General features: G+C 33.9%; 1 protein-coding gene across 1 annotated transcript; it reads right to left on the reverse strand.

The window, feature by feature from the left end:
- Positions 1-1,764: 1,764 nt before the first annotated feature.
- Positions 1,765-27,678, reverse strand: LOC147066915 (uncharacterized). Its single transcript, XM_085954413.1, has 14 exons — positions 27,612-27,678; positions 25,530-25,674; positions 25,123-25,346; positions 23,436-23,608; positions 22,670-22,812; positions 21,198-21,398; positions 18,255-18,350; positions 17,982-18,157; positions 15,089-15,215; positions 14,060-14,190; positions 9,836-9,956; positions 8,307-8,521; positions 6,239-6,440; positions 1,765-2,510 (listed from the first exon to the last, which is right to left on the reverse strand). The coding sequence occupies exons 3-14, from the start codon at positions 25,289-25,291 to the stop codon at positions 1,844-1,846; spliced, it is 2,421 nt and encodes an 806-aa protein (XP_085810539.1). The 5' UTR covers positions 25,292-25,346; positions 25,530-25,674; positions 27,612-27,678; the 3' UTR covers positions 1,765-1,843.
- Positions 27,679-27,769: the final 91 nt, after the last annotated feature.

Below are 27,769 nucleotides of genomic sequence, written 5' to 3' on the forward strand. Positions count from 1 at the left end.
ATTCCAGATAAACATAAAAACCATTTTGTATTATTATTTTATTTGAAATATATTGTATTCTTATGATGAAATACTTACGTACGTTGCCTACAGCTGAAGGGCAGCATTTACCACAGGTGATTTATGACTAATACATTATAGTTTCGGTATACAACAATAGGTACCGCAAAGCATTCTTTTAAAGTCTCAATAGTACGACAAACAGCACCAGAAAACGGACTAAAGAATTAATTGGTAGAAAAAGCAATCAGTCCCATGTGATTGTTAGATAGATAGTAAGAAAAGTAGACTGCGGCGCATTTTATTTCACGTCATCATCATCATCAGCCCTAATCTATCCACTGCTGGATGAAGGTCTTTCCAAGCTGACTCCACTTCTCTCAGTCCTGTGCGTTGCATTGCCACGTACTTCCGCAGAACTTTACCATTTTCATCAATCCAGCTGCTAGGTCCTTTTTTAGGTTCTGTACCTCTTGGATACCACTGGATGACTAAATTTGTCCAACGATTGTCCCTTCTTCGAGTGATGTGTCCAGCCCATTTCCATTTGAGGTTAATTTCACGTCATTAACATCTAAACACTCCCCCCTCTATCGATACATATTGTTTGTATAAAATCTCTTCACATTTCTATAATATGAATATTTTTTTTCTTTATTATTTCAACTAAAAAATATTTTTTATTTAGGGAGGCCAGAAATTTTGGGCTGGCACCTAAACAGTAGTCACCTGTGGCGCACATGGAGCTCGTCAGCATTCGGCTTATTTCTAAATGAGGGGTCAGACCATAAAACACAATAAATACAAACCCCACTCAATGTCCTCAAATATTACCAATATTGAATGCGCGTTTCATTAACGTGACAAACTTAAATGCATATTATGGATACAGGTGTGAATAGTTTATATCATATTTCTCCACACTCAAGAATCGTACCTTCTTACAGAAGAAGGAAACCCTTTTTCCTTATTGTCGTGTTCCATAGTCTGTTATACATCTCTCAAGGGTAACAATAATTGCAATAAATAGATGAGGTGTTTACATCTGGATACTTTTAATGTGAATCTATCACTTGTGTCGCATGAGTTTACCTGGCATTATTGAATATCGCCACTTCTTCAACTCAAACGTAAAACACCCAGAATGCATCAAGTTACGCCATTCTTTTTTTATATCAAGTCTCTGATACAGACGGCGGCCAGTTATGATGTTTGGTTATAATATATCTACAAGTCAGACATACTATTAGTTAAAAAACTTGTTTTACAAAAAAACAAACAACACCGCACAGAGACTCATTTTAGGTTAACCAATTTTCACGACCTATCAAACAGTACCAAATAATGATAACATCGCATCTCGCTTATTCTTGAAGAATGAGATTGGCCGGACAGTCAGCAGTTTTACGTGTAAACAGTTATTATCGTGATAGTAATACACTATTGGTGCAAGTAAATCCATGCACGTGTACAGGCGCTACTAAATAATTATAATTATAAAATAAATATTGAGTAAATAATGGTTTTTTGCGATTATCCCAAAATGGCAGGATGCGGAGGTTATCGATTTTCGAAAACTATAAATAAGTGTAAATGAGTTATTATATCAAACAAAATTTTGATGTGTCGCGAAATTCTAATTGGTTTACCTACTTATAAAGGTTGAAAAACACTAATCTAGAATACCCATAGTATTTTAGTCTGTGGATCCATCGACGTGATTTGAAACTATGCATAGTAGCCGATAAATAAAAAGCCATCTATTCGAGTATGTACTAAAATTATTTTATTTCAAAATACTACAAAATTTAGATAATAAATTACATTTTGTTGTCATCGGTTATTAACCCTGGCCCCAATAAAACATAGTCGGTGTCGGATTCGGAAGTGCCATCATCAGCTGAACATTACCAACGTTTTCTTGAGAGTTCAATGCACCGTCGACACCAGCAGTTTCCGTAAGCTGATAAAATCTCTGCGGGACCGATTGGGGAATATTTAGAATTGTAGGATTCAGCTGGTACGAAGGCTGTGCCGGATTCGCGGACAATAGTAATTGTAAGAGGTTTGTATTTGCAGGATTGGTAGGATTGGTAACATTTGTAGAATCGGTAGGATTCGTAGAATTAGTAGTATTGGTAAAATTTCGATTAGAGATTGATATAGTAGTATTATTAACCAAATTCATGGATGTGGTTAAATTTTGTGTCATTGGAATACTATTACTGAAAACTGTTGAGGGAATCGTAATAATACTGCTGTTAGGATTGGCATGATGCTCTGCTACGGTATTGCTTATTAAAATTGTAGGATTGATAGAAATTGTTGTATTAGCGTCGTTTGATACAATTTCATTGGCTGATTTTTTAGTGTTGGTTGTGTCAGCTGAATCAACTCGACTGATAGGGTTTGCAGTGTCAATTGTAAGATTTGTAGGATTTATTGGAGTCAAAGAGTAGTTTGGGTGCTTAATCTCCATATGCCGCAGCATCGTGTCATCGTTAAGGCACCTGAAAAATACGCATAAACGTTAGTGTTGTGATAATTCAAATCAGCTACGATTGCCAACTTAAAAAATGCAAAATTACAAAAGTAAATTACAAGAAATGATTCATCTATAAAAATATACTAGCGGATCACTTGTACACATTTAATTTCTACTACTTAATATTAAAAAATTCATCTGGCAACACTGCAAAATACTCTTTACCATAGAGTATAAAAAAAATATGTTTTATAACATGACATACTATCTACTTTTTATATTTTATGAAAGACATTTTATAAATATAAACCAGTGATGCACAACATATTTGATAGAAGGGCCAATTTATCTATTTTCAAATTTTTCACGGGCCGTAGTGGGTAAAAGTGTTGAAAAATAATGATATAAGGTAATGACACGGCCCCAAAATGTAGGCCCTCAGCCGGCATTTTTCCTTAATAAATTAGTGACGTCACAACTTTTCGATCCGACCGTGAATGTCGATTTTACTTGCAAAATACGTGCCTAATCTCTAAACAAAGCTATAGTTATTGTGTATTGAGTCCCGTAGTGCAGTCTGAGTGACTTATAGCCCCTCAGAATGAACTACGGATGAATTCTCTTTCAAGGGGACCAAATGGTCTTATAAGGTGGAATGTAAGTAATTGAAATGTATAGGATTAAGGTTAAAAATAGATAATAAATTGTAAACGACTTATGGGATATCATTTGCTAAACATTGTAAATAAATGTTCATTTGTATTTAATCTGATTTTGAATTATATAAAAATAAATTTTATTTTTTTCTAAATTGAGTCGCGATGTTTTCACCGCGGCCAAAGTAAAATAACTTAAATAAATAAATTATGATATCAAATATTGTCGTATTTAAAATCTAATGATTACGTTTTGTAAGTACTGATTACGCACACTTAATTTAAATAACAAATTAATATTTCGAATTATAATAAAAAGGGTACCAATTTAAGTACCTACTTTTGTAAAAGTTAAATGAAGGAATTTCGAAAATAGAAATTCTGACAATGTAAGTCTAAGGACTCGGTTGCTCTCTTAATTTACGAATAAAAATTATTCTTTAGATCTGTCAATTAACCTCGACAGATCAATATTAAATTACCCAAAGTAGGTAATTTTCAAACTTAATAAATGAAGGCTTGTCATAGAAATTTTGATTGAAACTAATGTTATACCTTTAAGTTGAAGTGTTCTATAAATATAATTGAATAAATTTTAACCGCAACCCTTTCCGATCATCCATAATTAGCCCGCAAAAGTTCTGCATAAAAGAAACGGACAAGTTTGTTTTTCTGCCATTCTCTTTGCAAATACGTAGCCAGTCGGTAGTCTTAATGATTCACGCCTCTGTTACGTATTATTTTTAGCGAAAATATTTTCATTTTTCTTTTCCGTTAGCTCGATAAATGAACTAACAGATATTTGGACAATTTGTGCCAAAAGCCCTATAAGGACTTTCACGATTGTTATCAAACTTGTACCGCCTATAGGTATTAATTAATTATATATTTTTATTCTATTGAATGTTCATAATTTTCCGGAAAAGCCGGGAAATAAACGACTTTTCTGTGATTGGTCCAAAACTTTGGCCATTAGCTCTGTGGAGGAGGTAGAACGATCTCCCATTGGTCCATATTTCGAATGACGTCAAAATCTCGGGTTTTTCCCGCTGTGAATCTATATAACGGCCTGTATTTTATGTACCGTTAGTAGTCGATCTTCTCATATCACCGTGAGGTTGTGCCCGAGGGTGCACCAAATTCACATAGTTTTAATTATTTTCGCGAAGTAATTCGTTCGCGAAGATTATTCCCGACGCGTCACGAGTTGATACGTCATCGCAGCCGACACGTGTTCGGGCTGTCAGTTGATAACGTGAATAATACTGCGACGCGTCATCGTTCGCGAAGTTATTTCCGCGATAAATATTTTCTTTTTTTTTTTTTTTTGAAAGAGCATAGCTCTTCAAAGTTTACGGTCGGCGACTCATAGTTATAAGGTGTGATCGTACATAAATTAAATATAAGAGAATTATAATTAATTAACTTTATTTAATAATTAATTTAAATAAGTTTTATAAAATAATTATGCAATTATTTGAAATTAAAATTAAAGTGTATAATTGTTAATAAACAATTAAATAAAAGGAAGATAAATTTACTATTGCAAATAATTTAATAAATAATTTAAACTGAATTACCACAAGGAGTTTTATTTTGAAAATAATCTACGAAGTATTTTACGGAAAACATCTGATCTGAAAATAGTGACAGGTGGTCAGCTGTCTCTGACATTTACGTAAATATTTACGAAAATAAATTCAAACTAAAAGTTAATTGGATAATTAATAACCTTGACGTCTACCTATTATTAGGTGGCGATTCTAAATAATATAAAGTTAAATAATATCGATCAAGTGTATTCCAAAAGTGTCAATCAAGAACTTTAGTTGATCACCCTCTCCCTCAATAGCACTGAGCTAGCCGAACAAAGGTTCTCGATCGGTCACAAGGTTGGACCGGTTGAAGATAGTGTACCTTTGGGACTATTCGGGGACCGGGGTGAACGTCAGTAAGCCAGTAAGGTAAAACATATTGTTTCCTATCTTAAAAGTGCATAACAATCATACTGAATAACAATCAACACTATTTTTATTTATTCCTTTAAAAAATCATAAAAGAATGCTGTTTTCTTATTTATTTTTTTGATTACTCGTATGAAATCTATGGAATTCGAAATTCCTTACTTTACTTACTTACCCATATGAGTTTAATATGTATTTTCTCACAGAAAAATATACCTAGATTACACTTACCTCATTTGTTGGGGTAAGTGTAACACACGTCCCTAAAATTATATTTTGAGTTATTTAGAAAAAATCTTTGACTTAAATAACATTATTTTCAGCGTATATTTTTAATGAGTTTATTTACGTGATCAAAATTTCAAAATCGGACAACTATTGTTTGACTTTCATTGGTTAAAAGTTGATTTTTTATTTTATAGGTTACACTTACCCTGGCTCACCTCATTATACTAGATGAGACATACATTTTATTATTTTAAACTTAATCGTTACATATCAGCTACTCCAATCACTCTCCACTCTGCATTACGGACATATGTATTTGGATGATAGAACTTAGTATATAGGAAATTAGAATTTTGTCGTATTCAATGAAGAATTTGGTGAAAGTATGAAGATGAAGTACTTGTTATTTTGGGCTGCGGTTTGTGCATCTCTTATATAAACCATTACACTGTGAAAGATTTTATAAAATATTCTTCGTAAGGCTCGGTTCAGACACAGCGGATTCCAGTCAATTTGTACAAGCTTTTATATTCGTTAGTCAACCACAAAAAGATAGATCCCGTGCAGAATCCGAAAGAGTGATCCGACAAGCGGTCCAATCCGGGCAGAATCTGCCATGTCTGAACCGAGCCTAAAAGAGAGTCTCATATAGGCCTAATACCTATGTTTCCAATGCACTGTGAAAATCACCAAACAGTGCTCCGAACCGATTTATTTCTTAGTACGCTCACACGAGGACTGGCTTGTGTTGAATATTAGAGTTGACATTCCGTGCATCACTTCAAAACAAGTCCTAACATGCAATTTTACATGCACACTAAATGTTTCAAGACGCTCATTAATTTCTTTCATACTGAGGTACTTAAATTAATTTTTACTCTTAAGTGAGTGCATAAATTACAAACCTTTTTCTACATATGACGCACTTTCCCCCGCCTCCGGCATGCAATCTGGAGTGCTTCAAAAGATTTTTCCTGAACACCGCTTTGTAAGGGCAATGTTGGCATTCGAACCTCTGTTTGTGTCGTGCCAGGTGACGCTTGTATGACGTTTCCAATGTGAAGCGTTTTTCTACGGAGCATTGTGTGCATTTAAATGGCTGCTCACCTGCAATGATTCATTTTTCAACAAAAACATGTTTCAAATACTCATCATATCATACATCATAAATACTATTCGCGTAAATTCGTGTTTATGTTTGCCTATGTTTGAAGACAGAATGCCAGGCTCAGGCATTTCTTTTGAATAATTTAAAATCTCGGGTATGTGTGAGATATTGTGAGGAATATTCAACACTAATTTAAATTCATTTTAATTTAAGTTGATATGACTGTTTCAAAAAGAGCTTCGCTGTTTATCCGATATATGCCGCTAGGCAGGGTAACCACTTCAAAGCAAAATATTATTCGGGATTTCCCTCTGTTCAAATGAAATATCACTTGTACGCGAATATTTTTGGGAACTCCCTTTGTACAGTTGGAATATTTTTTGTTGAAGTGTGTTATCTTATTTATTTCGCGCCTGGAATTGGAGTGTGTAGTTCATTTCTTTCTTGTGAGCCTTACATATTATAGTACGCACGGGAAGAAAAATTCGTTTATAATATTTGCTAAATTATTTCGGGAATTCGTCAGTACGTTCACAATTGCGATTGCGTTTCTTGATCTGTGAGTGTTTGTTTCAATTGTGTTTCTTCTGTCAAGTGACAAGATTAATTGTATAGTACAAAGTTTTTTTTATTAACAAATTTATATTATCAATTCATAGTTTCTACGGTGTTTGAACTATGTTTGTGACTTTCCGTTTTGATTTTTTCCACTGCTTGAATATGGAAGGAGAATCGAGTACTTCGGGACTTCATCAATCGGCTGAAGATCTCTCTTTTTCTATCTCAACTGGGTTGGCATTACTCCTAAATCTGACGAGAGTGATTTTGAATTAAATGATGACGAAGAAGAAGATACATCTCATTCTTCTACTGTTGATGAATCGATGTCAGTTTTCGAATGGGAAACTGGAGATTTTGGGTCAAAAATAAAATCATTCAATAGCTCAAAATCAGAATCAGATTTTGAAAGTTTCGGAATTGGATTTTTTTAAATTGTTCGTGGAAGATAGTCTTATAAATTAAGAAGAGAACCAAGGCATCGGTGTAAACAATGCAAAGTGGCCCTCTGCTTGGTACCGTGTTTCGAAAATTACCACACAGTAGAACACTATTGACTTGAAAACTCTTTCTACAAGTTTTGTGGCAACCCTGACAACTGACCCTGACGTTGAACAAAATAACATATTGCTGGTTTCGTGGGCAAATTACTGACATGTAGTATGCATTCAATCTTAAAACAATGAAGCGATGATTTTGAAAATAAAGTTGTAATTAGGGATTGCAATACCGGTATTTCAAAACCGGTATTCAATTATTTAGCGATACTGAAATACCGGTATTTTTGGTATTAGGAAAGCATACACGTATATGTTTTTCAAAAATGACTTTAATGATATTTTTTCATTACTTACTTAGTATGTACTATTTACTATTATATTAAATTTAGTGTATAAGTTTTATGCTGCCAAAATGCAAATATAATAACTGAAACCAACAAAAGTTAACAAAACTCCTTAAATATACTCATAGAATTGTCGCAATGAATTAACATATTTCGAAAGCGAATTCGTGGCAAATATTTCCAATTATTCTATAACAATCCGTGACGATGGGTGGAGGTAGGCTGTTAAGACCAGCCAAAAATATTTCAAGCTAAACTTTGTCAGTCGTACGAATTTGTTTTCATTGTAATAAGACTTCAATTTACATACGTAGATATTGGTTAGTTTTCAAATTCAATTAAACACTGCGAAACTAAGCCAGTATTGATATATTCATTCGGTATTGCAATCCCTAGTTATAATATATTGCTCAGCCATGAATTTTTCCATAATAAATTTTCATGTAATTTCATATTATCATACCGGTATGTGAACCCTCATGCTCTAGAAGTGTGTCATGAAGTCGGAAGCCTTGCCCGCAGTGGCGGCAAACCAGCAGACGCGCCTCGTGCCTCTTCTTGTGCTGCCGCAGCCGTGCCGCAAGTTTTGTAGTGAACGGACACCGATCGCAAGAAAACGGTTTCAAATCACTGTGCTTAACTTTCTTGTGAGCTGACAGCTTGCATGAATCTACAGACCTGTTAATTATCAATTAAATAATATATTACACAAACAATATAGTGGAACAACTTAACCTTGAAATTGCGCAGATTGGGATTTCTTCGAAGTACTAATTACATTATTGTTACCGTGATTATTTCCGACTGCTCTTACATGAAGCCAATTGCATCATTTTGTCGCGGTCGGCGTCCCTCTAACTATGTCATATATTCTGTCAAAACTATCGAACTTCACGCTGATGTGGTATATTTATAATATTACTTGGTTTATTACTAGGGTGAAGATTCCAGCGCATCTATTTACACAAGGCTGCTATCGGTGGCTATCGAGGATAGATTATCATATTTATGTATGCATTGAGGTATTATAATTGTTACAATAAGTTAATCGTCTAAACCAGTGTTCTTCAACCTTTTAACACCCGCGGCCCGGTGAACATGAGAAATATTTTTCGGACCAGTATTAGCCAGAAATAATAACCATTATAGATAGAATTTTATTTATTAAATCTGATGTTTTTAAATTACAACTTTTGGTTAGTGCCACATCTGCTGCTGCTTCTTTGTAGGCAAATTTGATATACGTGGTTGCAGCATTGTTTCTGAGAGACGAAGCGCTGCATTAACATCCATTCGATTTCTCTGTTTGGTTTTTATTACTGACATAGATGAAAAAGTCTTTTCACATAAATAGGAAGTCGAAAAAATTACCAATAATCTGATCTTTTTTATTCAGAGATGGATATTCTTTATTAAGGGATATCCAAAATTGAGACAATGATTGCATTTTATGTCTGGACACCAGAGTGACATCAGGAAATAGCTCGATCAGCTTTTCTTTCTCACGAGGATCAAGTGTGCGCATGATTTAATATCTTCCAAAAAGGGATTATCAATCCAGAGGTTAGAGATCCGCCTTTACGTAGATCTTAATTTTCAGAGAAATGTTTATTAAAGTTTTGAGCTGACGCTTTTAACGCGATGTTGAATATGACTTTCTGGTATCTGCAGCATTTCATCTAGTACAAATTCCCCGAATCGTATAGCGATATAGTCGGTTGTTAGCATGGTGAAAGCTTTCGCGGACCAGTAATAAGTTCTTGCGGACCAAAGGTTGAAGAACACTGGTCTAAACAGTAAAAAAGTGCTATTTTTTGACTGGCAGTTTTCATACTTTATGATATTGTTTGTTTCAAAAATTGGACTCCTGGTGGTAGCCGACCTTCAGTAGAGAATGGCAAAAGAAGTAGAAAAATGTTTAGAAGATGTCAACTAGATTATTATATATAAAATGTAATTGCAGTTTCTAGAATCTGCTAGAAGTTTACTGACCTGTAATCACATTCGTCGCATGCGTATGGTTTTATCCCTTGATGTTTGTTGAGATGAATTTTGAGGTATCCCTTAGTTGTGCATCTAAAATCACACTGGCTGCATATATACGGCTTGTCACCTGAAATTTGACAACCATTCCTATCAAAAAAGTCAGCATTCACTCGACAGTAATCGTTTATTAAATGTATTCGTCTGGTATTTCACTACCATATAAAATATTTAATGACCCATGTTTCGCTTATGTATGAGTGGATACCTACTAAAATTGACCACACTATTTCAAAACATCGAGAATAATTGAAAAGCTGAGCATAAACACGATCTAAGTAGCATAAGTATCTGTGTTGAGTAAATTGATATCAAAGTTAAAAATGCAATTGTAAATTCTACATAATTGTTTCAAAACTATATACCTAAATGACGCATAATAAATTTTAGTTTCCAAATAAAAGGTTAACATTATACCAGCACATCTATTCTATACACAAGACCATGGCCCCCACAAAGGGGGGGGGCTGACAGGGCTCTAGCCTCAGGCCCAAGCTCAGGAAGGGCCGGCGTGGCGAATCGACCAGATAAGTAATTTGAACACACATCTCAAATTCTCTCAAATAGTAAAAAAAAGTCGCCTGCTGCGCTATTTATCTTTATTTCTTATTTTAAATTATGTGGTTGTACGATAGAATTTTTAATTGTTTATCGATACTCGACAACTCCATAATTCAAATAGATGAATTCAAATACTTATACAAAAAACACTAAATATACACATTAATTTTACCGCGTACCTACACCATTTGGAAAACGCTACTGTAGAGCGTCACACTGCCTTTATCTTTAGCAATAGGTAGGGGGCCCGTCAAAGATCCTAGCCTGGAGGTCCGCTTCAGGATGTGGGGGCCATGCGCAAGACTACTATCGGCGGCTATCAAAGGTAGTTTATTATATTTTTGTATTGAGGTATTATAATTGTTACAATTAGTTAGCTGTCTTAACAGTAAAAACTGTCTATTTCACACAGCCAAGAGAAGTGCTGTTAAAACATAGCACTTATTGTAAATATAATAATTATTACAACCAACTTATTGTAAAAATTATAATACCTCAATACAAAAATATGAAAAACTACCCTCGATAGCCTCTGATAGCGGAAAATAGCAGTCTTGTGTACAGAATAGATGCGCAAGTTTAAAAAGTTTTGTTCAACATACACATTATGAGATTGTTTTCAAAAGTAGTCAACTCCATAAAAAAAGTTTTTTTTTAGGAAATGCTAGTAATTATCTCTCCAAAGTGTTTGACATTATATTGTGATTTTCAGAAATTCAACATCAAATTGTTTAACCGGATGTATGCCACAAGCATATTTACGGACATAGAAATTCGCGGCTCACCGGGTACCTACCGCCATGCAGCTTTCAGCATTTAATGGGTGATAAAACCTACTAAAGATGGGACTAATTTTCGATAGTGACCAAATCCATTTTATCATTGCAAAGGCCAACATCTTGCTGAATGCCATACATCATGAAGGTGATCAGAGAGACGACGTCTTTGTTTTGTTGCTAGTAAACACAAAACGTTTAAAAAAGACAAATTTGATGAAAATATCGCATTTTCTCACTTTGTCAAAAAGTAGATTTCGTCATTGAAACTAGAAAATTGTGTAACTCCAAAAATGCTACTTTACAGGAAAGACAAAAAAACATTATGGTTTCGAATACAAATATATGGTTATGGATTTGAATCATCCATGATTTAAAAATGTTACAATTTTTTTGGAATTACGTCATTTGCAAGACAGGTAGATATTAAGGGGGAGACGCATGCCAGCAGAGAACCTAGCGGAAATATACGAAGCTTGCAATTTGAGATTTTTTTTGATAATTTACAATTTCAACTGTATTATTTAATAAATGTGTATCCGAAAACATTAAAAAGATTTTTTATTTTTTTTTAAACTTAAAGATAAACTTACAGTTGTAAAAAAATGTAATAAAATGTGAATTCATTGCAGGGTCAAATCTTATTATTGCATTATATTTTATGGTCATAATTATCATTAAAATTTAGTTTATTAAGTTTTAGATTTTATGTGGTTTAGATTTTTGACTAATTCATCGTTTTAATATTTTTTATATATATTTTAAAAAACATCGATTTTTATAAAAATATAAATGTGTAGGGGAGAGCAGGTAGGATTCGTACACTTTTTACTCTAAGCCGTATAAAAACAAAACTGTAAGATATTTTTAAATAACTTCAATGCTGTTATATATCCAATATATTTGGCTTTAATAATAGTGAAGTATAGTTTAGATACAAATCAGCATGGCGAAGCTACGGTAACTTTTCTGAAAAATGGAAAACGTACGAAACTACCCCACACGTGGGGTAGCTTCGTACATAGTGTGGGGCACATTCGTACATAATGGGGAACCTTCGTACAGTCAAAGAAAATGCTATTTATTCAATGTAATATATTCATGTATTGAGATCAAAGCTAACACAGAATCAGCCTTCATGTAATAATAATTAAGAGTTATTGTTTTTAAAGTGCTTATAACTACTTAGTCATAAAAACATAACACTTTTATTTATTTTTTTGTTAATAAAGGAACGAATAAACCAACATTATAAAATTAACCATTAGAGTAATAGGTCTTAATCGTATTTAATAGTTGTACTATCCAACATTATATATAGATAGGTCTTTTTCGAAGCTAAATATTATCCGGGCTGTTCTTGCTGTAAAAGCAGATTTTGATACCGGGAAAACACATACCACATCTGATATGTAAACTGTTCCTTCATCTTTGGTAGTGGGAAAGACAAATTTCCAGGTATGAGGCTTCTTCCTTAAAAATGAAACTTTGTATTCAACAGGACTATATTTTTTAAGCACCTGCCCAAGATAATTTAAACGGTCTTTGTTTTCTTGAACTCTACTATCATAAAGCGTTCTTCTTTGATGTTCTCTGACGTAACTGGAGTTTCATTGTCAGTATCCGATCCTTCAGACGTCTCTTCGATGAGAGAACAACAACTTTCTCTTAAACTCATATTAGCCTCATCCTTACAATCAGTTTCATCCTGACTATCAGTCTTTACAGTTTTATTTTGCCTCTTTGGTTTAGTTGTCCCTGAAGTTTTCTTCTGTCTCTTTGTTTTGGTTCTTGTATCTGACAGTAAATATAATGCTCGCTTCATCTCCTTAGCCCCTTGTTTCCTCTCTTGCTCTTGCTTCTTCAACTGTTTTGCTTTTTCTATTTCTTCTAGTCTATTTTTTTCAGTCCATAATAGTCCAGATAGGGCCGGATAATTTCTGGAGTTATTAATCCTACAGTTGATGAAGATGCAGGTGCAGTTGCAGGCGATAGCAAGGAGGGTGATACTGGCGCTGAGCTCCATGGAAGATCTTGTTGAGTAATCTCTGTTTCTGCAGGTAGAGTTTCTGGCACATTGGCATCTTGGCCCGCTGTAGAAGTTGATTGTCCACCTTACGTGGATTCTAACGGCTGCATCTTGCATCATTGCATCTTCTGTTCCTGTCCCCTTTTTCACATATATTCGCGGCATGGTTCTGTAACAATAATATTTTTGGTGAACAATCTTTCTACTGCCACGCAGTTAGGAATGGGGAGCATTCGTATTGTACGAATCTACCCCACTTATAACTGCACGAAGGTACCCCAAACCGAGAAATCAACAAATTAATTGAAAATAAAAATAACCGCTACAGTTAGCCTAAAATGACTATTTACATATTAAACAAAGTTATCACTCCATAAACTATACTAAGTCACTTATAACATTCGTGCAAAACTTATAACAGTTAAGCGTGTTCAAAAGTGAATACAAAAAATACTTACGTAGAGCGAAAACACGTATCGGCGTGCTCCGTCGAAGCTGTTGGCCGCACTGATGCCCTGCCCCGCGGTTACACTATGCGTATGAGCGGGAGTCTTACATACAAACGTGAGCACGCCAATGAATTGGATAGTGAAGATATTGCCACTGTACGAATGCTCCCTGTGTACGAATCCTACCTGCTCTCCCCTATAACTTGAAATCTTTTTATTTATATCAACTCGAGCTTCAATATTGTGACCATGCCTAAAATAAAATTTGAAAATAAAGATACGCGAAAGTCTATTGTATTGAATATTATGTTTCATTTGGAGCAGATCGGGTGAAAAAAAATATGTATTCTAATGATACCTGAATGTGTCCGTTTGTGGACAAGTAAAGTGTAGCGAGTGGCAGCCGAGTAATCACATTGGTCGCAGCTGTGCGGGCGCTCGCCTGTGTGTGTTCGCAGGTGCTTTGTGAGTGATTCCCTCTTTTTGAACCTAGAATGAATAGAATCATTAAAACAATTTTAATTTCAAATTAAAAACTGCTACTGTTCTATTTTCAAATGCTTTCCCTTTCCGGTATAAACAATACAAGTGACATCTTTAAATCTGCGATGATTAAAAATACCGTAATGTGTACAACTGATATTTTTTAATAACTAAATAACATGGATATCCACCGGAGCCTAATAAGTAGAGGTTGTAATACCATGAACCAATAATATTCATTAATTCTGATTAATTAATAAGTGAGTATTAAGAAAGCATTTCAAGCAAGCACAAATTTTCATGACCCTAAAGTTGTGATTATATTGAGATGCATGTCGCGTACCGTCACGCTGTCACGGCGACAAATTTAGTCTATGGTTTCGTCATTTTGCAGAATATTATGAACAAACACGATCTATGTAAATTCATTGATGGAGTAACCTAGTAACGAGTCTCTATAAATTCAATAATATTTTGAACAGAACCTAACCCGCAGACCATAGATAATAGACATCATTATAGTAGAAAATACATAGTGCCAACTTCTAAAAACAAAAAACACGCAATATTGACATGATTTGAAAATGTGTAGGCATTAGAAAATGATAAAAAACGTTCATTGAAAATGCAGGTGTCGATGCAGTGCAGTTCATCGTGAGGTGACCTCATCGTTGTTTTGGTAATTGTGGCAGATTGTGCTAACTGAAAATGTTCGTTCAAAGATTTAAAATGTGCTACGGCATGGGAGCATCAGTATGATAACATTTTAAAAATCAAGAAAAACGATATTACACACTTTTTTCCCATAGCGGCAGCTTACTGTGACGTCACGTGATAGTATGCGACATGCACCATAATATATTTCGCGCTTTAACGGATTAATAATATAAAATGTTATACTCACGATCGACCACAGAAGTGACAGGTCCACGGATTACAGCATGTATGACGCAGACCAGATAGTTGGGGCCTACCTAATAATGTGTCACCATTAATATCACCCAAGACCAAAGAATTCTTCCTATCGGCATCTAAAATAATATAATAATATGTGGTACGTTAATAATCAAGACTTGTACATACTTACCTACAATACATACATAGAAGGATACTTGAGTTGCCAAGTCAGTTATCACTACTTTTTCTATTTTTACAGGTTTTTCAACCTGTCATAGCTAAACACAAAGGGACCTGGGACACCAATGATGTCTTTAGGCATGTCGACTGCTTAATCTACAACCCAGCCAACTGTACTTTTGACCAAAAATGAGATTTTGATGGCGTTTTGCTAAAAAGCATGTTTTCTATGCTCATCATGGCTCATCATGGCTGACAGGGCTCTAGCCTGAGGGCCCGGCGTGGTGGAAGTGAAAAAAGCACGCACTATAAATTTTCTATAATGGTAAAGAAGTCGCCTGCGGTGCTAATTTCCTTAATAACATAATTAAAATTAAAAAATATGTGGCTGTGTGATATAATTTGATGTCATATGAATACGTGTATTAATTAAGGCGCTAAGTACCAAAATAATAAAAACTGAGATTATTATAGAAAAATGTTCTACATACCAACGCCAATAACTTCAACTATAGTCTAAGTGCCTCAAGCAAGTCAAAAAAATACAGCAAAATAATTAAACCTGTCGACGTTGTAAGTCCGTTGCCGTGTTTTATTTATAATCATGTAAGTAGTACTGCAGTGGTCAACGGCATTCAATATAAAATAGCTGACGATGGTGTGTTGACACTTGCGAGTTCTTAATACCTAAAATTATAGAAGCTGCCGTGATTGCTTCACACTGTAAAACTACATTTTTCAAAAGGTCTGCTTCATGAAATTTTACTGCAATGACTCGGTATTTTGTAACTACAGGCAATACTACTTTTTGGTACTTAGAGCCTTATTTAATACACGTATTCATTATGATGATTCACATAATTAAAATAATGATAATTCACATGTAGAATTTTATTTTATAATTAATTTAAGTGTGTTTCCCGACTTACAAAATGGCTTTTTATCTAATATGGCGATGGGTTGCATGTTATTTGGTTACCACAAAAGGAGGTTGCGATCAGTGCTTCGTAATATTATGCTGAGCGCCGACATCTCAATAAATCAAATGGATTTATTTAAAAATCGCTAAGATACACGGAATACCCTTAACCTTATCATTCTAAGGAAACCACTTGGGGAACATTATTGTAGAAAATCACACTGCTATTAACCTTAGCGATGGGTAGGGGGCCCACCATGGATCCTGGCCTGGGGGCCTGCTTCAGGATGTGGGGGCCATGATGCTCATACAAAATTTCAAACTCCTAAACCTATAAATAAATGCATTACCGTTCTTCACACAAAATAGCCAACTGCAGGTGCCAAATTTCCGACATCGTAAATTGTTAAATTCCGCTTGCTAGTTAAATTATTATGTTTTTTCTCCTTCCTGAACAATTTGCCAAAGTGGAGTTAGCCGGTTTGAAGATTAAGCAATATGTAACTTTGGCATACAAAATACATTCGATATACGATTCTTGCTTTAAACATTTATCTTAACTATATAACATTTGCTTGAGCATACACACGCTCGAAATATGAATTAAATGATGCCAGTTATTTTAGAAATACGTTTTATTTGGTTTTCACATAATTTTCATTCAACCAACACATATTTTTATCCATCTAAATCCAATCACGTGGAGCGTCATTTGGCGCCGTGTTTATATGTATGCCTGTTGGAGGGAAGTAAACAATGGGAATGTAATTGGAAAAATGCACATTCGCCAGCTATACTTACGGGGCTTGAATTTGAATTTCGGTTCACTATTATAAATCCTTTCTATGCTGCAATTAGTTAATTGGTGTAATTAACGTACAGCAGTTAAACGGTTAATAAGTAACTACCTACTTAAAAAATGCTTCATTGTTCACATAATATGTACATGCAATAATTTATTTATTAATAATGTTTATAGGTAATTGATATATTTTAATCCATGTTAATATTTAATGATTTTAACCTGGAATTTTCTAATTTTATTTTTCATTTTAAATAATTACAGCCAAGTTTCAAACCAAACATTAACACCAGAAGAATAAAACCGCCGTCGGCAGACTATAATTTCCATACATTTCTCTCTTTGCAAAAATACAGTTTTGTTTTTCTGATTATGCCCGATTACATAATACGCACTTAGGTATAAAAAACGGTGTGTGTACTTATGTATGCGCATTAGAAGTTATACTTCTTTGGCGTAACAAAACAAAAACAAGACTTGTGATAACCTAGATTCTTCGACTAGCTCTGGTGTGGTGATTTAGAACCAGGTTCACAAAATAAATAAAAGTGTTTCTTTGGTTCATCGAACTATTCAAATTATTTGTTTTTCTTATTGGTAGGAAGTTGAAATGGAGTGTTTAAAATTATCTTGTTGCTTCATTCCGTATTTATTAATATTATTTGATATTACTATTTCAATTATCTTGCTAACTTACACACTCAGAAAAAGGGCCGCTTTTTCGAGCGCCGCTGGTTTAAACCTATTTTATTGCTTCATTCCGTAGTTATTAATATTATTTAATATTACTATTTCAATTATCTTGCTAAATTACACACTCAGAAAAGGGGCCGCTTTTTGGAGTGCCGCTGGTTTAAACATATTTTATTGCTTCATTCCGTAAATCAGTATCAAATATTGACATCCGCCGCAGTATTAACAGCCTGCCAATAAGGGAATTTATTGGCAATGACAACACAGTAACAATATAAAAAAACAAGAATATCAAATTTATTTTACCTCCATTCATAGGCGATATTTTATCTTCATCGTCTGTTTTTCCTACTGCTGTGGATTTTAAAGACAAATTTTCTGTATCACTACGAAGAGATTTTTTTAATATGCCGCAAGCCAAACATGGTTTCGTATCAATAATTACTGTATCATGGCTTTTCCGGTGATTGATCATTCTGGAACTAAAATAGGAGAGAAAGAAAACATATAATTTAAACATAGCTTATGGATATTAAGATGTGGTATAAATTTGTTTGCGTATCGATGTATGCGACTTACCGCTCGTCAGTCTTGAAGCCGCAAATATCACACTCGTATGTTTTTAGGCCGGTGTGCTTCTCTTTGTGATTTACAAGCATATCTGCTCGATATGTCCTGAAAATAAAACCACAATATTATGTAATAAAACCCTGAAGATCACATTATCACATCATGTATCGATGGGGAATCCCCACTCAGGCATCAAATCCCTGTAAAGCTGTGATTATATTATGATGCACGTTGCGTACTGTCACGGCAACAAATTTAGTCTATGGTTTAGTCATTTTGCAAAATATAATGAACGATCCCCATCTCCTAAACTCAATGATGGAGAGATGGATTCATGCTAATTTCAATTAATTTTAACAGTGTCTACATGTGCGTATGTAAAAATCACTTGCAATATTACATCCATAGATAATATTTTGAACAGACCCAACCTGCAGACCATAGATAATAGACAACATTCTTATAAAAACAAAAAAAACATGCAATTTTGACATGAGTCGAAAATGTGTAGGCATGTAGAAAATGATAATAAACGTTCATTGAGTATGCGAGTGTCGATGCACTGCGGTACACGTGAGGTGACCTCATTGTAGTTCTGGTGATTTCGGCAGATTTTGCTAACTGACAATGTTTGTTTAAAGGTTCAAAATGTGCTACGGAATGGTAACATCAGTCTGATAACATTTTAAGCATCAAGAAAAACGACATAACACACTTTTTTGACTTCACGTGATAGTGAGCAACGTGGATCATAATATAATCGCAGCTTTATAGTCCCTTTCCTGGTGTGTGTGGTCTAAATTGAGGAGACTCATAAATTCGTAATGTACTATGATTTCTAATAGGTATGTATCTGAAATGATCCAAATTACATATTGTCAATAAAGAATGCGAGGTTCTTAAATCTTGTGAATTATTCATTGAATAAAAAATAGTTTAATTAAAAATTATTAGAATGTAGTATGTTAAAACTATAATTTTGAGAGATCCTGACACCGTGTAGGACTGATTCAAAGTCACAAAAGATGGTCGCCAATATTAATGAAATTTGATAACATTTTGGACGCATATTATTGTTGGTTAATTACGGCTTGTTTAGGTATGACACAGGTTACTTAACTCATACAGCGCTGACGACACGGCAGCAGTATCGGCATTAGATGGTCATTAGATATAATTAGCATGTTATTTAACTTGTTGCATTTAATTACTATTTAATTACCACATTTAAATAATATGCTAATTATATCGAATGGCCAATTAATGAGGGCAGAAACGGGTGTGCTGTCCGCGTGGAAAGGATTACATGTGGTAATTACGTATTAATTAACTGGTCTGCAGTGAATGAGTTAAATGGTAAAGCACATTGTCCGGATGCAGGATCAAGTGTTGCAATAATAACATTTTTTTCCTTATATGTATATTTTTAAGTTGTTGATATAAAAATAAAAATTAAATAGATTATAAAAATGTAAGTTATAAAAAATATGTGAATAATAAAAAAATAGAATAAAAAAAATGATTATAAAGTATGTATACGTATATTTCCAGTTTATGTGTATCCAGGTATTATACTACCCAATGTGAAAACTTTTATTCCGTATTTGTGCCTTTTCTGTTTATTATACTATCTAAATCTAAATATAATTCGACCGCGAAATGGCACCATGCTCTCGTCAACACATATGGACAGGTGACCGGCGAAGTGGCCGGCCCGGCGCAATAGAATAAATTAACTTGTTGGCGCCGCGACGGACACATGTGGCCGGCACATCATAAAAACCAATATTTACGTAAAAAAAACATTATATTCTTTCATTACCTATCAAATAATACCTTAGAGACAAATAATCATTTTTTAACTATTTTATGTAAAACTAGTTGGCGATCAATGTGTCAAATTATGCATTTATAAATAAATATACCACATTAGCAGCGTGAAGTGCTATAGTTTTGACAGAAAACAAGATATAGTCAGAGCGATGCCAAGTGGGAGATAGTGATGCAAAAGACGGTGTAAATGCAGTTGAACATAACAACCATAACAATAATCACATTCACCCTACCTAACTGCTGCGCACAAGAAAAAAATCGCATCTATGCATATTCAAGGTTAAATTGTTCCACTAGATTACAGTGATTTTTAATCAGTGGCCATGTTCATAATGAGTGTTCTACGAGATAAAACTATGTATTACTTAGATACCCATTATATTACAACGTTTTTCTTAGCTCGTATTCTTATTTGTCCGGTGGTTGTTTGTCCGGTACAAATCTTGCAATCGATTTTTAACTAACTTCCCGACTAGCTAGACATTTGAAACTTTTAGAATATATCAGAACACGATGCCAATGCATTTTTTTAATACTTTTAGCCATCTTTAAGTGGAATTGATTTCATTTTCAGTTAATTCTGTTTTGTATGAAAAGTTATTTTGGAAGAAATCCGTAAAAAGTAAAACAATTATTGGTTGCTAAGTGGGTCCTAGCAACTAAATTATTAATATTAATATATACGTGCGTTACTATGGAAATCAATATGAAGTGTCAAAATGACATTTCAGTATATTTAATCAGTATTTCTATCAAGTACAAATTTTTTTGATCGTTTAAGCTAGTCAAGTCAAGTTTATATGATTCAACAGATAATTTAAAAACGTTGTATGTAAAAAGTTCTTTTTATCTTGTAATTATTTATTATAAATTCATAGCTACTCAAGTAGTAATTTTTTAATGATCAGGACCGGTTTCGTTCGACTAAAAATACATTGTCAAAATCGATCTACACGAATAGGTGTCTAAAAATAATGAAATTGTGGTTTATATTAATATTTTTGGGAACCAGTATTGTAAAACAAATATAGATAATAAACAACTTCTCATCATCAACTACATTTCGACAAAAATTTCAGTTAGGGCTATTCATGTTATGGGGACAGTATAGTCACATACGTGTATTGGCATTGGTCGCACGAGAATGAGAATTCCTTTTGAGTGGCGTGACGCGCGGAGTGCATCTTCAGATCGTTCGATGTGACGAAGCGTCTTTGGCAATGTTGGCAAGCGTGCGGACGATCGTTTGCATGACGCCGCAAGTGAATTTCAAATGGAGTACGTTTCACGCAGCGAAACTCGCAACTGTCACAAAAGAATCTAGAACATAAAATCAATAGGGTTATAATCATGAGCTCTCTCAGAAGACGATTAATGATTTTGACATCATATCATTGCTGTAAATATGGTTACAAATAAAGGGAAAATATATTTTCACATATCAATGGATTATTTTAACATGTTATATTAAAAATAATTACAAGATAAAAAGAACTTTTTATATACAACGTTTTTAAATTTTCTGTTGAATCATATAAACTTGACTTGACTAGCTTAAACGATCAAAAAAATTGTATTTGATAGAAATAATAGTGAAATGTCATTTTGACACTCATATTGATTTCCATAGTAACTCACATATATATTAATAATTTCCTAGCAACCAATAATAGTGGATTGGATTACAGATTTCTTCCGAAATAACTTTTCATACAAAACAGAATTAACTGAAAATGAATTTAATTCTACTTAAAGATGGCTAAAAGTATTAAAAAATTGCATGTGCATCGTGTTCTGATATATTCTAAGAGTTTCAAATGTCTAGCTAGTCGGGAAGTTAATTAAAAATCAATTGCAAGATTTGTACCGGACAAACAACCACCGGACAAATAAGAATACGACCTAATAAAAACGTTGTAATAACTTTTATTTGGCTCCTATAAGCGAAATCCATCTCCAAATCTGTGAACATGCCTAATACATGAATAATTATTACGATTCAATTCTATATTGAATAGTTATATGATGACCCAGTAATTTTAAGATGGCCTCTGTTGCATTTATATCATCATAGTAGGTATGCCATTTAAAGTTAAAACTTGTTACAAATTGGGCTTAGGTTTTACTGAATTTAAAATGGTGTTTGAATGGTTATTGTTTTAGACAGATGCCAACAATAATAGTGAAGTTTGTTACAAACGAATCCGCAACACTGAATGAAGTGCAGCTAATTTAAACAGTACGCGATTGCAGAACTACAAGGTTCCAACTGTTAATTTTTTGGAGAAAGAAAAGTCAACAATGAGACAATTCAGAATACTACTTCATTGTTAGGTTTGTGTCAAAAATAAACACTTAGAACCTTGTAGTATTAGGCTTGCGAGTAGTCTATGATTTATTTTTTTCAGCTTTTCAGAATTTCATATCTTATTTAGGTTTTGTTTGGTAGACTAAGTTTGCTTTAACACCTTCAAAAAATGTTTCAGAAATACCATTGAGTATTTTAATACTAAAATTTCATAATAATTATTGTAATCAAACTTTTACTTCTCCAGGTTCTAGCGGGTTATGTTATCGGAATGAGCTCTAACCTGTAAGCTCCTTTCTCCTTTTTAACGGGAGGAATGTAGATGGATGACCCGATTGAATTATTGTCGTTTAAACTGGACGATCCACTCTGGAACTTTGTTTTCTCTGGATTTGCGAATTTCTCGTCATTAGACATCTCGTTTGGCTATAAGAGTGTCGAAATAGGTTATTGCTTGTATGGTGGAGCGGTTATAATGCCATGGGTTCCTGGCTGATAACCCAGGTTTGGCAAATTAACATGTCCTTTTTCAATATGTGTTTGAGCCCAAAGTATGGATATAGGTTGAGTAAGTGGCTAACATCCATTTCTCATAAAAAACAAAAATCCGTTAATACAATCTCCACTCCGCAGAGGCCTATATGAACAAACAGGGTGAAGTAATATAATATCATTTTTAATCGTTTTCTCTTTTAAACTGTACAAGCTCTTCATTCTTGGAAGTATTAACCGGCGTGTCCGCGTTAATTATCATAAAGATTGGCAGAATTTGCTCTCCAAAGGCGCACAACTAACGCACCCTATATTGGTAATGCCAATATTAGGGCAACTGTGTTCAATTAAATTGCTTCAGATATTGATATAGTCCACTTACGTGAGTAAAATTTTTTGGATATTCTTAAAAATATGGTCTACTAAGCTCATTCAGTGTACTTCCATGTACTTTTTAATGATTTTTTCTATTTCCTCTTCTGATTACCTACATCATTTTTTGTACATATATAAGATTTAAAATGCTGATTATATATTATTATACAGTCTGGTCTTACCGCATTATTTTTATCAATGACAGTAGACTTCAATCGAGCGAGTAACTTGTTCAGTTGCACGATTTCATCCTCCAGTCGGACTCCATTGAGGAATCGAACCCTCATCGACAGTCTTAATTGCTTCTTCATTTTCATATTTGACATCTTTAGGAGTTTCAACTCTTTGCGGATTTCTATGAATAGAAAAAAATATTGCACATTTGTATAAAATATAACTGTTTTTCCATACATGGTCGATCCCTCTGAAGGATACTGGGAGCATACTCCCAAGATCATCGCCATAATCAAATCCCGGCACGAGAATAACTAATGCTATGTTAAAATTGGTGACAATACTACAGAATAGTTTGGGGTGACGAAGGGTTGTCTCCTTGCTCTGTTTCTCTTCATCATCCTCTTTGACTTCATACTATGAAAGTCGAGCCATCGCTACCATCTGACCAACACGTAGGTGTCATCGCCACAGAAACTACATGACCTGGAGTACACCGATGAGAAAATAAATGGGAAGAAAACCAATGATTTGTGCAATAGCACCTATTAAATCCAGATTTCCTTTCATTAGCGATGGGCAATACGTCAAATATTGACAGCTTTAAATACCTGGTGGTGACCATTATGGGAGATGACACTTTCAAAATGAGCTTGCTATCTGAATGGGAATGGCTGGAACAACATTCAACTCAACGCGGAATATCCGAGTCACACAACTATACTCAGTTAAAACCTAATGCCGCTTATTTGACTCTTGCTTTCTGATGGTTCTGCTTTACAGTAGTGAGTAATGGTACCGGATGAAGAGTCGGAGCAACCGTATACTGAGTTTACTTTATACTGGATGAGTGGTGGTATAACTTTAGGAGTAATGAGAGGCTAAGAAAGCGGACCATATCTTGCAACATTTTTACCTATAAAAATTCGGAAACAGTTGTTTCCAGGATTATTCATATCCTTTCATTGTCATTTAAAATGAAGAAGCATCTCAGCAACTTCATAAAAATCCATCACTGCGTATAGATCCGAACACTATAAATGAGTTAGTTTTCTTTAACATCTTTATTTACCAGTACTAAACCAAAAGAAAATGTAAATTTTAGCATGCTCATCTCTGTTATAGTTCCACCGGTATAAGTTGTCTGCTGAGTGAGAGCGTCACATGCTAACATTTGACATATCATTCAATAGGTACTTGTTAAAATGTGATGAGCTTAGTTCTAGATTCGAACACCGGACGATTTATGATGGTATATCTATAGTCGGTAGATTCTTAACGCCGGTTAGTAAGTACCATTTCGTGACAGATCCTGGAGCATAGATCAATTGGTAACGAGGCACTGACTGGCAGAGTAGTAAATATAACTAATAGTTTGTTATCATAAAATGGCACCATGACACATTCAGCATTTACGACTCTCAGAATTGTAGCATTTCCCTGAATAGAAACACTACATCTATTTATTTAAATTAATCAAAGGGTAGACAGTAATTTGATATTAAGGTTCTTGTCTGTTTAGTGGAAGCCAGCGGCAAACAAATTTTTAAAATATCCGATATACCTACTGGATTATTTGTTAGGTTAGGTTATCATTCTTCATGAATTTTGCCAAAATCGGCTATGAAAATTGCCGCTGTTCCCGCCTGGCTTCCAGTAAACAGACTTGTACCGACATTAATAGTATTTCTTTACCATGCCTCCTGTCTTTACGGTTCGTTTCGGGTATTGAAGAGTCTTTGCAGAAACCGCCTTCTGCTTTTTCATACTTTGCAATGTCTTTTTGGTCGCCGCCAACATACATGCCTCTGATCTGACCACCATAGTTCAATAAAACGTCCATGTCCTTCCCTAATAAATCCATACCTTCATAGGTTTATTATTAGTACCTACTTAATTGAAGTTAAGTAAGTATGCATCTGAAAATCACAGAAAACAATAACTTTAACTAGGAATTAATCATAATAATACTTAGCCAGTAAACCATCTCTCAAAAAATATACATTATTATTATAGAAGAAGAATAGATTAGATAAAAAAATAACAATGTTAATGATTTCCAAAATATAATAAATACTACATATCCTACTGGTATCTATTACCTGTTCATAATTTGGATCACATCAACGAAAAATAATGATTAATGCGTGATTCAGTAGATCATCAGTAATGTATAATATTAGTCTATGATCAGTAGGTTTTACAGTACAATTTTAAACAATTAATAATTATATATCGTCGGCTTAACTAGAAAACTGCTTATCTACGTATTTGGTCGAAAAAAAGTTGAGAACGCCATTTTGTAGAGAATTTTGTACGTCATCGAACTGCAAACTACGTATAATTAAAAAAAATATGGCATTTGCACAATCTTCGCTTTAGAAAAATGCGTAACTTCTAACATCATATTAGTGACAAGAAAAGTGCGTATCTGCTTTCATTCGCTCTAAGTTTGGCGAGCAGCGAGCAACGTTCCTGTTCAGACTAGTTCAATTGCTCAAATTTGGTGTTTTTAAACGAATCTTCACATTATTCTAGGTATGTTATGTCATTATAATATCATTAAATATTAAGTTTACATAAAAAAGTGCTGTTTACATGTTTAAAATGAACTTTAAATTCACTGTGGTAGATACCTACTTTTCTCATAAGAGTGTGTCAGTAGATACGCAGTTTGCGGGCGTTTGTAATACGATTAATATGCTATTATTATTTTTGTTGATCCCATTTCTTGTACTAAAACTTAATTACTGACACTACAAAAGTATAAAAAATAATTTACAGTTTGATAATAAATATTATTATGGTTATTTACTTGTTTTATTAAAATTCACGGAAGGGGTTAGTGACACATTGAATTTTTATGTTACAGAAATCAACCATGTCGTCGTTAAGAGCCCATAAAATTATGAATGCCCTTAAAAATTACGACGTCAATGATGATGGTAGTCTCACAAAGAAAATTGAACCAGTGGAGACAAGGACTGTAAATACAATTGATTCAAACAATCTTGAATTAGGTGAAATTTGCATTTCGGTAGCACAGGTGGAAAATGGTTATGAAGAAAAGACAACTCATTGTTTGAGCAAGCGGAGACTCAAAACTACATCCAAATGGAGTCAAATAACAATTTAGAGACAACTCATTGTTTGATTGAGCAAGTGGAGACTCAAAACTACATCCAAATGGATTCGAATAACAATTCGCTAGACGATGTGTTAGTCTTTGCAGAGCAGGTGGAAGGAATACATACAAAAAAGGAGGTACAGCTAGTCTGTCAACTGAAGATAACACAGTTGATAAACGAAGATCTCAAACGGGTCAGATGGATAAAAACCAATGGGCAATCGCAAAAAAGAGAGAAAAGGGTGAATCTTACAAAGGAAAAAAGAAAATAAATGGAAAATGGAAGTATGGCATCAGCAAAGAGAAAAGAACACTGAAAGAAAGGTGTAATTGCAGTTCCTCAAAGAAAGATCGCTCTGTTATAAAATGTCAGTCGATATCAGTAGAGAGGAGAGTTATTTTTAATGATTTTTTGGAAGTTATCTTGGGCAGAAAAGAAAGTGTTGGTTAATACGCTTGTAACAGTTAACGCAACAAATAGAAAAACCAGTACGAAAAAAGCATCAAGAAGATCAACTTCCACTGTGCTATCCTTAAAATGCAGAAATAGATATGTCAGAGTGTGCAAGAAACTATTTTTGTAAAAATTTTATATGTAAACATTTTAATAAAATATTATTCTTCCCTAAGTTAATAGTTCAAACTTATTTTCCTATGATTATACTTGGTAGGAGAAAAGCTTGCTATGTAGGTACTTCTTTCAGCTTGTTATATCATGCTGTTACATTCATTGTGTGTTGATAATTGGGTAATATTAGTATCCTCACACTAAATTTGCATACTTAAAATAAGTTACGCAAACTGCGTATCTCCAAATTTTATGTTTGTAAGGAAAAGAGAATAATACGTATCTGCATTTTTTGTGTTTTTTGGGAGACAGGTTGAAATTTTTCTTAATATTTGAATGCCAAATCAACAAAAATTATTATTTACGTAACATATGTAAAATTCACAACATGATATTGGTTACAACTGATTTTATTCAGTTTTTATGCTCTCCTGAACATTTTGCTAAACTGTAGATAAGCAGTTTTCTAGTTAAGGCGACGATATCTACTGTCAGTGTCAAACTCGAACTGACAGATAAACAAGAGTCTGGCCATATTAAAAAATCTAACTTCAGTATAGCCATTATTAAAAAATTATTGTAGTAATTTTTTTTTGAGTGATACTTGCACTATTTTAATAACTAGTTTTATAAAATTATATTATTAT

The sequence above is a fragment of the Rhyacophila brunnea genome, unplaced genomic scaffold, assembly GCF_057557595.1.
Source record: "Rhyacophila brunnea isolate RB1 unplaced genomic scaffold, BYU_Rbru_1.0 scaffold_4, whole genome shotgun sequence".
Taxonomy (NCBI): Eukaryota; Metazoa; Arthropoda; class Insecta; order Trichoptera; family Rhyacophilidae; genus Rhyacophila; species Rhyacophila brunnea.

Coding starts and splice junctions, on each gene's coding strand:
- LOC147066915 (XM_085954413.1), bottom strand. CDS start 25,291: ATGGATTTATTAGGGAAGGACATGGACGTTTTATTGAACTATGGTGGT. Junction 9,957..14,059: donor CCACAAACGGACACATTCAG/GTATCATTAGAA, acceptor GTCAAATTTCAG/GTGACAAGCCGTATATATGC. Junction 8,522..9,835: donor TGCGACGAATGTGATTACAG/GTCAGTAAACTT, acceptor GATAATTAACAG/GTCTGTAGATTCATGCAAGC.